At 43.7% G+C, this 13,101-nt stretch overlaps 1 protein-coding gene across 1 annotated transcript in view; it reads right to left on the minus strand.

Annotated features, from left to right (window-relative positions):
* Window positions 1-11,586, minus strand: part of GSG1L (GSG1 like) — a 57,978-nt gene extending 46,392 nt beyond the window's left edge. Inside the window, exon 1 of the mRNA XM_075059285.1 lies at window positions 11,286-11,586. Within this exon, the coding sequence (XP_074915386.1) occupies window positions 11,286-11,586 (301 nt within the window). The remainder of the gene's footprint in view (window positions 1-11,285) is intronic.
* Between the last annotated feature and the right edge of the window lie 1,515 nt (window positions 11,587-13,101).

Consider the following 13,101-nt stretch of genomic DNA (forward strand, 5'->3'; position numbering starts at 1 on the left):
TTTGTTTGCTCCTGTCTTCAGGACCCCCCACTGCACAGCAGTGATTGGGTTTGTCCAGAGTATACCTCAGTAAACTGGTGGTTTAGACTAGAAATTGGAAAGAAGGCAGAAAACAGACCAAAACCAGCACAGGCTTTAAGACAATATTCTAAGTTTATAACATGGCTGTTGCAATAGCAAGGACCAGAAGCTGATGTCCTGGATCATACTCATTGGTCCTACATTCCTGTAGTTCTTTCCTCTCTAAGCCGGTGATAAATGCCTAATTGATAACCAGGGCAGCAAAATAAAAACAACTCTGAAAAAATCCTAGTTTGTATGTCTTCCAACTACATGATTTCAAAATATTCTAGTTAAATAATTTGACTTAAAAGAAATCCGGTAGTTCTGACTGAAAGAAGGATCTCTGTTGTAACTCTGCTTTTCATCTTGCAAAAAAAAGAAAAAGCTGTCTGTATTCACTTACTCTGCATAAAATTTTACGAGTTCAAAAGTACAGGTCTGATGGAAATTTAAATGATTAAATTCCATTTAAACAGCATTCCCTTTTAGTAACACTCTGGCTCCCAGCCTATGAAAGACAAGGTCCGCTTTTTTCCCAATAGGCCCTAACAAATCTTTATCTCTCCAATTATATCTGGAGTCATGTGATTCTGATGAGATCCCACATCATCTACTGAGAGTAAAGTCATTGTATTTGTCTAAAAAAAGATATAAACCTCAAGGGATCCCAGCCTAGATGAGGCTGAGGACTCCAACACAACTTCAGTGAAATAAAGTACTACATTAGGGAAAATACAGGTTAATAAGCTCACTCAAACTGAGTTGTATCAGGTTAATTAATGAGTGAAATATTCCACTTTTGATTAAACTGATCCTAGACAGAGCATTTAACTGAATTTTTTTCTAGTTAAAAATAGAGTATTAATCTGCAAAATCAACATTTTCCAGTTGACCATGTTGATTTTGCTGGAGCGATATTTTCTTCTGGAAAATAAACAAGTTCATACAGAATTACACTAAATTATGTCTTGAACTATGAAAACAATTGTTTTCTCTTACTCTGACAGCTGTCATTCATAGCTGCTGCCCGTCAACATTTCTTTTACTTCCAAATAACAAGAATTTGTTCAATTTCTCAGCCTCTGCTGAGCTAACTCACAATCTTTTCCCCTTTTGGGGTTGTTTTTAAATCTGAATGATCTACTACTGTTCTCCTTCAGCAAGCTTAAACTTTTAGAACTTTCCACCTTTTAAAGTGGAAAAGCTTAAAGCTTTCCACTTTTTCATGTCAGGTATGTGTTTTTCCTCAATTCACATATGCCCAAAGAAATGGTCATAATTTGACCAGAGTGGTATCATCCACACTGTGGAGTTTCCTCTTCGGTTCGTTGGAGCAGGAGGTAGCTGTGCAGGTGGCAGAGGGTGCGGGCAGAGCAGGGAATGCCCAACGCGTTTGTGCTAACGGGGACTGCGTGCCATGGCAACTGCGTTTTCTGCACTGAAACTCTCCCTGATGTGAAAAATCTTGCACAGTATCTGAAAGTAAACATCTCCACAGGCTGCTCTCAAATCACGTCTAATTCAAACACATCCAAGTCACAAGACTCATCTGATTATCTTGGTAAGACCTGATGGATGTGTACACACATCTGTCATTTGGAGAGCTGGAAAATAGTTCAGATTTCTAAATGATTGGGAGAATCAAGCAAACAATGGTGCTGAGAGAGGCTTTCAATGATTCTGGTGTCAAATTAGACCTGACTTTATAATCTGGAAAACATTAAATCAGACAAAGTGTTCTGTGTTGCTTTAAGCATTTCAAGCCACATTATGGGAAGAGGAAGGTTTTCACCTGTTCACCCCACAGGTGGCCATCTGCCACGCTGTGCTTTCTCTGTGCTGATGTAAATATGCCAAAATAAACTAGTTATCGGCGGTTCAGTATCTGTGGGACTATAAGGTCTCCCCACAAAACTGTGAAAGACTAGAAACTATGCTCTTCACAGAAGATGTAGCTGACATATATACTTCATTGTACGAAGTACAGCATGCCTTCTATGATGTCCCGTGTGGCTGCATTAGTGGTTCCATTCAGGCTGGTGATTAACAAAGATCAAAGGAGTAAGTGACCAATAAGACCCTAAAGCCCTGGTTGTAGAAGACATGTGGTTCAATAGCTCCCACTCCTTCCGATTATTAGCTGTGGATCATGTGGATTCTCTTTTAACCATGCCAGTGCTTCTCTCCAGATAATGCCCAACCAGAGTATTTGCATTGGATCTGTACCCTCGCTCCAAAGGTACATGAGCAGGGCAGGCAGAGATGAAAGTCACTGACAGCAAAGAAGGAAACTCCTTTTCACAGATGGGATTACTCCAGAAAATGAAAACATCAAAAGCTGACGTGTGCCAAAATGGAGGGAAAGACAGATTCGGGACAGAGCATTACTCTGATGGCATGGCACATCGCTGTGAACACGAGTTCTGAGGTTGCAGCTTGAAACATGTGCAAGTGACTGTAGGTAAGAGGCAAAGGGATTGCTGGAGGAGAGGGGACCTTGAATGTCAGAGCCTGTACTACATCAACCTGTATTTCTTCTCCACAGTTAACACCATAACAATATTTCTCCCCTGGTTTGCACATCCATCCACTCTCTGTTCCTCTTAGCCATTGCAATTTAGGCTGCCTGTTTCAAAGTGAACTCCAGAAACTTCTCCCACCTTCCCTATCCAAAGATGCTCAGCTGCTTTTTGGGTTGAAGTGACCTGTTTTTCCAGGCAGGCACACCTGAGTTGGAGTATGGAAACTGAGATAACCTTAACCTTTCAGCCACAGACTTTTAAAGGAAGTATGCTGCAGTACACTGCAAATGAGTAACCAGTTTTTGAAGTCAAGTGAAAAACGTTGTGCTAGTATTTCTTCTTGTGAACCTTATTTCCAAGATTGTATCTAATAACTTTGCAACAAATTCTCATTTAGTGGTTTTTGTCTGGCCAGGTGATGCACAGTGAAACCAGGCTGAATGACAGTACGATGTGTTTTTTGGTCTCTCCAAATCTACTGAGTCTAGACATGATGGAATGGCTCTGCTTCTCAATCAGTTTCCCACATTGTAAGCATGGTTTGTGTCCTTTTCCCCACCAAACGCAACCGAATGCAAGGTGGAACACCTTGAAGTGAATTTTGTTTGCCTGTAACTATTCTACAAGGCATGTCATTCCATATTAATATCATCTGCTGCTTATTATTTGCAGTATTCTGTAGCCATTTGTAAGCTAGATCAGCAAAGATTTATATTACCATTTTGTTTAGCAACAAGAATACTGAATAACATTACACCAATTCATGATTAACAGAGGATCCTGCTAGAAGCAGCCCTGTTCCCTGGTAAGTCCCCATTTTGAGATCTGTCAGTAAGTCAGTTCTGTTAATTCCATATAAGGAAAGTTTTAAATTCAGGATTGAGTCTGGTGTAATTTAAAAACCACGGGGATACCATGATGATTGATATTCCATCCCATATTTATTTCTGTAGCCCTGAATGGATCTGTTCATACCTTGCACTAACTGACACCGGGGTAAGCATCCCAGTTCTTTTTGAAATATGGGACCTATCTGTTAGTCTTCCAGCACTCTGAAGTTTATTCCATTTACAAGGAACTACCAGAACTCCTCAAATGCCTCCTTTAAGGCTACTGGGTTAAATGGTTGAGGACAGATGCCTCCGAAGAGAAAGCAACACAGGTTTTGCTCATGAGGTAGAGAATAACTTATCAAATAAGGAGTGGTTCACTCCCTAGTCCTTTATTTTACTCTGTTATGAGTCTCAGCCTGCAGGGACTTTATATCCACATTTTATGTATGATAGATATTGATACAGCTAGTCTGTCTAGCAGGATGAGAAGGACCTAAAATCCAAAATTCCCAGTGCACTGCAGACACAAAATATTCCCAGCATCCTATAAAAAACCTGAATGTCTATAATAAAGCAATCACCACCACAGAAATCACAGCTATCGTATCCCAGGAAGAGAGCAAGAGTCATCGTGAGGAACATGAACGTATCTGAAGACTCTTATGATACAGCTTAAATTCCTACGACCAGGCCTATCTTACCCTGTAAGCAAAAAACCAGGGATTTGTTAGGAGGAATTTACACGTGCTTTTCTGAAATGGTCCCTTCTCCATGTTGTAAAGGAAGGCAAAAATGTGTTACTATCCCTGTTATCTAGCCTTAGGGAGACTTCCCTTCTGATCCCAAATTAGATCATCAGTTTAATGTTCAGTGCATGAGCAGACATACCAATTAGATACTGAGAAGCTGTAATAATGTCAACGGCAGCAAAGCAACCTCCTCACATACTGTCTCCACCTGTAGCCAATTTCTGATGCTTTAGAGAGGGCATAAAACCCTCCAGAAAACGTGATATGCATCAAGTCAGCAACTATTTTTTTCTTGGCTTCCACTGGTGACCAGCAACCACCCTGAAGCATGGATGTCGTGTCATAGAATATAGAAATAGTGTGAGCAAGGCAGTCAAACCAAGATGGCTCCTTTCAGACCTCCTTAAGATATCAACAAATCAGCTATGCAGGACTCACTCCAAGCTTCCTCGTGCCAGAAACATTCTTCTTCCCTCCTGCAGTTCTTTCTGCGACTTTAAGAAGTCTCCATTTCAGCCCATGAATTCCTTTGCTCACACTGCCCTCTGTGGAGGTGAAGTCCAGAGATGCACTTTCTGGGAACCCCTCCTTGGATTTTCACTTTTTTTCTCAATGACAAGTTACTTAAATCATATTATTTTCTTGATATTTATCCATATATATAAGGTACCATCACATCCGCTCTAGATCTTCAATTTGTTATACTAAAGAGGACCAGTTTTTCTTTTCTTTTCTTGAAGGAGATTCTCTTTTCCTTACCTACCTGGGAAATCCAACTCTGCATCTAGTTCACCTCCCCCTTTTTCTTACCATAAGTATGCACGATGGCATTAGCAAAATGCACTGGTGTTACCTGTGCCTTACACAGTGGTGCTGGTTCTTCCCTAGAGTAACACCTTTCCTTTATATCGCAACACTTTGCAGCTCACAGTCACCCCACAGTCAAACACTGGCCCACAGCCTGTTTCTTATCTTTTGCCTGCAATTGATAACTATCTGTGACCTCACAGAATTTTATGCCTTAGCACTGGGTGCTTTTAACCTTTTTTTAAATTTTAATACTATTCTTACAACTCTATCAGACCAGCTCACATTTTTAGGTATGCAGAAAAATCTCTGTAATGCCAATATTCCCAGACTTTGTGTCACGGCATATGTAAAGAGTGCATTTAAAGTAGGATTATTCTCTTCAAATTAAGACTTCTGTGTTAGAAATGGCAACTTCTTAGACAGATTCCTTTTTGGCCAATGAGCAAACTGTAATCCCAGGGCTCAGTTCATCCCATATGAGGAGGAATTTAATCTCCCAAAGAAGTAATCACTAGTCTCTGCTGACTGTAATGATGATGTTGATCAGTTTAGGCACAGACATCTACATTTGCTAATGGTTTGCTGTAGGATTCATATTGCCTTTTTTTTTTTTTTTTTTTTTTTTACAGATCAGGTGACTTGAATTGTATCCCTAGTTCTTTTTCCTGCATCGCTAATCTCAGCAATAACAGAATCAGTCCCAAAATCAAATTTGAGGACAACCAGAAATATCTGATCTCCATTGTGATAATTTCCCTTTTTATATTACTTGCCACAGCCTCCTTGTAAGACTGTTCTTTAGTCAGTTTACAATGTCTCTATTTATCCCCATCATAATAAATAAAGTAAAATCTGCACCACAGGTTCAAGCAAAAGATCTACCTACTTCACTATCTTTGTATCTTCATCCTATGACAGATAGTTAAGGAAGAACAAAGGGTTGGGTATAGGGTGATTCTGCTCACATACTCCCCTTGTGATATCAGTACTGCATCACTAGTTTGGGGACTTACTGGTCCGAGGTTGCTCTCAAATTGTCATATTAGTAACACGAGTGGATGTTTCCTCCCTGGATCTGTGCAATCCCCAGTTTTGGCCTTCACAACATTCCCTAGCAGGGAGCTCTGTAGGAAGGAGTATTTCATTTTGTCTGTTGTGCCTTATTGTTCTTAAATCATGGAAGCAGTCAACGATATTTCTTGTCTGATCTCTGTCATTCCCAGTTGATCCCCACCAGTATCATAGTTCTCTGTACGTTGTGCCTTCCTTCCAGTCTGAAGAGGCTCAGGCTGTTTAGCATTCCCCAGGGTGGAAGCATGCCTACATTTATCACCACATTGCTACCATTCTTTCCGGTCTCTGTAGTTCTTCTGTAAAGAATTTTCAGTGGGACATTCCATCAAAAGCTTTTTTGTAAATCCGCAGAGACGGGGTCTAATGCATTACCCTTGTCTAAGAAGTGATTCATCTTGTTAAAAGATTTACCTTTAATAAAACTCTACCTTTGATAAAACCCATTTGCTACCATGTACTGAGTGCTTTCCCTGAAAACTGTCCTCAGGTTGCTGGGTCAAGTGGCCTGTATAATTTTTTTCCAGTCTTCTCTGAATACAGCAATGTGCAGATTCTTGCTACTAAACCTGCATTTTCATGTGCCAATTATTTCAACATCCTCCAGTGGAGATTATCCAGGCCCTCTGGGTTCAGTTACTCTATCGCTGGAAATTTTATCTTTAATATAGAGCTCTACCTCCTCAATTCCTTTTACCACTTCTTCCTTCCTAAACAATTTATAACTACCAATTTTTACATTCCAGTCATGCAAATAAACCCGCCAGGTTTCAGTCATGCCAATTATATTGTATTTCTCATAATCCAGCAAGAATTCCCAATTCCTCTAGCTTTTAATTATATACTCACAAGGTGCTTCTCCCCGGTCCGTCTCTCCGGACAGCCACCTACAGTGAATCACTTATGCTTATTATCACGTGGTGGTGAGGGAGAAGGGTGATGCAGTACCGCTCTGGATCTGTGAAAGTGTATGGCAAATTCTTGTCTTTATATGTTACAGATTTATTAATTTCTGCAGGATATACCTCTCTCATTCCCTGGCTCCTTCTCAAATGTGCATTTAATGTCCATATTTATGGCCCATTTTGATGCATCCTAACATAGCATGTAAGTTCCACTCTGCCATTTACTCCTTAAAGAGTGCTAAGGAATATGTGGTACAGAGCATACAAACAGCTACAGACACCTTGCCCTCAAAATATCATTCCAAGAATAAAAAACAAGCCTATGTATACCCATTCCTGATCTCCCTGACTTCTATGGAGCATGGGTAAGCAACATGGAAAGACTCATTGTTTGTTTAATGGGACAGCACTCTCTTAAAAGGCACCTAGGCAGCTGCTTTTCCCTCTGAATGTGGATGCTATTACTGAGATTGTCTGTTCATTAGCAACTAAAAAAAGATCTGAGTTCATGTTTTTTTCTATTAAAATCAAAGCAAACGCACTATTGAGCAAAATCGGCTAACTTGTTATTGCTTCCCAGCTCGCGAACTCCTCTACCTGTTAGAATAAGGTATGCCACCTTGCCTACTTGATGCGTTAATTTTTTTGCGCTATGTATGTTCTTGAGTCACGGAATCTACCAGCTAGTTTACCACTGTTGCTATTAGCACATCACTTGCCTGGTATCTTGTGAGGTGTCCAGTACTGACACAAGCAGACACCTAGGCTGCAGGTGTGAAATCAGATACGCACTCAAAGTCATACTCAAACAGAATTGAAATGGTAGAGAGCTTGGCTCTGAGACACCTGGCCATAGACAAGGAATTCATGGCCCAGGAGGAGGCACCAAGTGCCTGGTGCAGTGTGTGAGTGCAGAACAGGACTTGTGACCAGCACAATCTGCAGAGCTTGTAGGGTATGCTTTAGCTTCATCCCTTTCTGGAGATTAGGTGCATCGCTCTTACAGAAGGTACCTCCACCCACATGGGATCCAAAGCATTGAACCCACTCTGAAAGGGACATCCTTCATCCTCTTTTTGGTAGGCTGGGATTCAGCATACTTTTGAGTCAGAAATTGTGCTAAATAATTACAGGACTCACCCACCAATGAAATATGTATGCTCCAGTCCCTCTGTTCGCAATTATATTTCTCAGGTGCTAAATGCTTTTTGGATTCTTTAGCCATCTTAGACCTGCTGGATGAAAATAAACTCCAGATTTGCAAATTATTTCAGAAATAATCACAGCACTCAATCTCTGTTAGAGATGTCTGTGAAAACTAGAAACTTGCAACAAGATGAAGGCCTGCTTTGCTAGTCTCTGCACAGAGGGTGGATGGCATGATTTTTGCACCTCTACCTCTGGAATCTAAAGGGACATTTCAGGTAAACAGTGGGAGGACAAGACACGCAAAAATTGGTTTCATTCCAACCTAAATGTCGTTTTAAGGTGTGACTGAGTCCCAGCCCCTCCAGCCAACTGGAAGCCCTACAATCCTGCCCGTTGCAGTATCAACCTTCTGGGAACTGGTCCTGTTGTATCTGCACTACAAGATCTGCTGTGTTGCAGCTGCACCAGTGCAGAGAGCTGGAAGTTTTGACAGTACTGTGAGTGCAGGGAGAGAGAAGTCAAAAGCCTGGTGGCTAGATGAAGAAAGCGGCTCACAGCTGGGAATGTTAGGAGTCTCTGGAGTGTTTTGACAGTATCACAACCACAGAGAGCGTTACTGGCATTCATGTGTTCCTGGTGGGATTCATGTTGCTTAACTTCAGGCACCAGCAGTAAGGAATCAGGCATAGTTCAGGAGCTGTAAGAGTGGTGCTGACCATGGATTGTGGCCAGATGTTCTGCTGACAGAGGTGTGAGGCTATGGAGTGGCTACTGAAAGGACTTTGCCTGGAGGAAGTTTGTTGTTGCAGTCATTTTCAGTGTGATATTGGTAAAGCTTTAAGAAAGGTGTTATTGAATGTATGGAGTGCATTCAGGCTAGGAATTTTGACTAATTCAATACACTACTAACTGTGTGCTTAGTGGTATTTTCTGGATATTCTCCTGACATCCTAGGGTGTTTATGAATGATATGGTGACTGTATGACTTGTGATACCTACAGGACTGTGGTCATTAAGTGTGCTGTGGGCGGTGTGATGAGCCTATGGAATGCATTACCTACAGATACCTAGAGCATTGGAGGTGTACGTATAAACCTGATCACAGTGCTGTTGTATTGAGGCTGGCTGGTGCATCGCTGCCCTGGAGCTCAGGTAAAATGATCACCAGTCAGGCTGCAAAAGGCCGTGACAACATACTGACAGTCTGGTATTACAAACCTGTAAGTCTGAATGAAGACCTTTCATGGTTATTTTGTGTTGACACTCTTAGGGACAAATTTAGACCTGTGTCCATTACATTGTTCCTGTCCTTACCAGAAAAAACTATGGTAAATCCTGAATGAGGCAGCTGCATGTCTAAGCCAATATATCCCTGTGCCTGGCTGGATTCTTTCCAAAGGTTGGTCACTCCTGGACTGCTAACTGAAGAGTACTTTTCACCAAGTTAGTGTTTCAAATAAGAGGAAACACGCATGTGGCTGCTGTGGCCGTGTGGGGAGGGAGAAACAACCCCTTCTTTCCTGCTTTCACCATAACTTTCTAAAGCTGGCTTCCAGCTATCTCCTGAAATCACCCACTACAGCACAGCTTTGTTTACCCAGTACAGAATAGATCACTGTGTTTCTCTTCTCCCACATATAACTCAGTTTTCTGAGTGGGCTAGAGTCACACAGTTACAACTTACCTCACACATAAATCTTGGCTTGGAAAGCTTTCAATATCTGCCAGAAATTTGGGCATGCTTGATTGTCCCCATCCCAGTTAAGACACTCAAAAAGTCAGAGAGTCTTACGCTGCTCACTCAGGCTGCTGTGGCCTAAGTTTATTTCCAAATCAGTAAGACACAACATCTTTTTTTCTATATTTTTTTCTAACATCAAGAGGGTTACTTTGGTGCTTTCATTTCAGCATGGAGCTGTTTATCGACAGTCCCAAGGCTGGAGTTCATGAACTTTCCTTTTCATACATTAAATTGAATGTTAATGACCAACTAATTCTTGAAGCACTATCCTCAAAAATACCAGTGGGCATACACAGCACCTTGGGGTGAAATGGACTGTGAGCTGCTGCCCAGGTTTTGCCCCACTTTATAGTACATCCTTACAGAGCAGTTTTACCAGGATCTCATAAACTTCCCATTATCAGGGAGGTTGTGTCTTCAGAGACACAACATGTAGGATGATTAACTGTTCCTCTCTCCCAACAGTGGCGAAGGACCAATTCCTCAGTCTACTCCTTGAGCAATGGCAGGATGGAATAGAATGGAAACAGCCCAGCAAGGAGGAACCAGTATCCACGAGCCACCATCATCTCTTACTGTGCCACATTTCTAAACTTTATTTTCCAGTTGCGTAATCTAGAAAAAAGCTCTTTCAAAAGCAGAGTTTGGATGTTAGCTCTAACAGACAGCTCTGGGAGTAGGGACTATCAGTTTGCATCTGTTGAGACTTAAATCAGTCCCATGGCTGCTACCTTCCATCCACCCTCCAGTGTTTTATTTCTTGGTAAGTGCCAGGGTACAGCAGAGGAAATGAATGCACTGATAAGCTGGAGAGGTGTCTTCTTGAGTGGTTCTCAGCAAGTAAATGGTTGGGCAGGGAACAGAAATGAGCTTTCTTGTGCCCAGTTGTGTCCTTTCACTGCCATTTCTGTACTCTACCTCAATAAACATACAAACCAGCCACCAGGAAGGGTTTGTGGGTGGTCATTTGCTTAAGGGATACCAGAAAAGATGCGGTCTAGGCTACAGCGTGATAAAAACTGTGACCTTTGGGCTTTCGCTGTCATTCAGACCACTGTCCTAGGGGTTATTTCAGGGGCACTTCTGTCAGAACCTCCTTAACAACTACCATCCGCTGTCTTTTGTGCGCTCCGGGGAGCAGCTCCCAGAAGGGAAGCACTGACCAGTCTCTGGCTGCAGTGCCCGTGAGGGTAGCACATCCTGCTTATCAGAGGTTCAGCTGGCTTTAGAGCATAGACCCTGCATCAGCCAGCAGGTAAACAAGCAAATCCTTGCCCTCGCTGGAAACAGGTTGCTTTTCAACAAAGAACTGTTAAAATCCTGCCTCTCTCTGCAGGGCGAATCTGCTTTAAGATACAGCACAGAACAGCTTGCCTGTGTGTTTATCACACTGAGCCAAACACAAAGCAACACAAGCTGGAAGGAAGTTGGTTTATACTTACCAGCGGCATTGATATTTTCCTCACAGGAGTACCAGATCCCAGTGTGGAAATACCTGAAAAGGAAGCGGTCATCTCCCGTCTCCCAGCTGTAATGAACCACATTCTGGTTTGTCTCATTTGCAGTCTCATTCCCGCTGTAGTTGAGGCAGTTTGTCTTCTTCTCTTTCCCACAGCTCGGCTTAGGGACCCTCTGTGTGCCCTCACACCAGTGGGTCGTGATAAAAGCTGTCGTGGAGAAAAGGAGAGCCATCAGATTCAGACTCACTGCTAGCAGGGCTCTGCATCTTCGATTTGTCTTCATGGTAAATCCGCCCTCCCTCCCCCTCCTGCTGAGAGAAGAAGTCAAAGGGGTTTGTTTTATTTGGGGGGGGGGAGGTCAAAGCCTCTCACGATTCAGAATCCAGTTTTCCAAATATCGAAACTCTCAGGCTCTTCCACTCTGCCGTTGTAGCAGCGAAGGAAACGCCGCAGCCAGACTCCCATTCTTCTCTTCACTTGAAATCCTGCCTTTGTACGTTAAAGGAGCAGCTGCAGGCGCGGGAGTGCGGCCGTCCTCTTGCAGTCGGCGTGCTCCAGCGGGCGGACGGGATCAGAGAGGGTCTGCCTCACAGCGAGCCCCGAGAGCGAGTGAACATCTGCTCGGGTACCACACATCATCCCGAGGGGCTCCGCAGCCTCCTCCGCCGGGAGACACCTGCAGGCTGCGGGACTCGCTCTCCTCTGCTCCCATAGGATGAGGCAGGAGAAACTCGGCGGGAGGCCGGCGGCAGGGCCGGCTGCTGCCGCTGCCGCTGCCGCCGCCGCCGCCGCCGCCGCCGCCGCTGCCGCTGCCGCTGCTCCCACCGCCGGCCGCGGCACACCTCGGGGACCGCTGCGGCGCGCTGGTGGCCGAGTCGGGCTGGGGGGGGGTGTCACATCTTAGTCGCCAAAAGAACCGTTGTTCCGAGCTGCGAAGTACATTTCGTAGGTTACCGGAGGGTAGAGGTTTGTCCAGGAGGAGGGGTGAAGTGGTACTTTAGCTTTTCTGCTCTGAGCTAGTGAGGAGTAAATCAAGGGTTTGATTTTGCCGGCAGCGTACCGGTGTAATTCTCTGTCTTTAGGGGCTTGCTCGGGCAGTCAGCAAAGCCCCAGAGGAATTTGGATTTGCAAGAGTGCAATGAGTCAAACCCACGTCCTTCACAATACCAAGTGGAGCCCCTTTCTCAGGCTTTCATTTCCAGACACAGCCCACGCAGATGTTCTGTTTGAAGTGGGTCTGTAGGACATTTTGTAGGCCCTGGTTTGTGCAGATGGAGAGAGCAAGCCCCGGCCTTCACTTGCCAGATGGCAATGCTGTGAGAGCAGGGAGCGCTGCGTAATATCCCATTGCCAAAGAGAAGTATGTTGTCCTGTCTTGTTGGTTGGATGATTGTAGAGTTTATGACCTCTTTCCACATTGCTCAGCGCTATCTCACTAGATACTGAGTGCTGTGAGGAGACCAGGGCACCTGATGGTGGTGGTGGTACAATCTGTAAGACCTTGCATCCAAGCACTGAGGTTGGCCACGTTTGTCATACAGCAGTTCTGTGTCCTTAGTAGACGAATGCAATTTTCTGCGGTGAAGAAGTTACACATACCTCCTGGGCTTTGGACTGAGTGAGATTTCCTTCCAGTCTTGTTTGGAGTCCCTGTCCAGCAGTGGGTTTCCAGTAAGCCCTGGAAAAAAACATATACCCCCACAGGGGCTCGTACTAATAGATGGGACAATGCTCTCATCTCACACCCTCTACTCTGTTAAGTCAGCACATTGACTCAACACACAAAGCTCATCCTGTG

The sequence above is a fragment of the Buteo buteo genome, chromosome 29 (assembly GCF_964188355.1).
Source record: "Buteo buteo chromosome 29, bButBut1.hap1.1, whole genome shotgun sequence".
NCBI classification, from domain to species: Eukaryota; Metazoa; Chordata; class Aves; order Accipitriformes; family Accipitridae; genus Buteo; species Buteo buteo.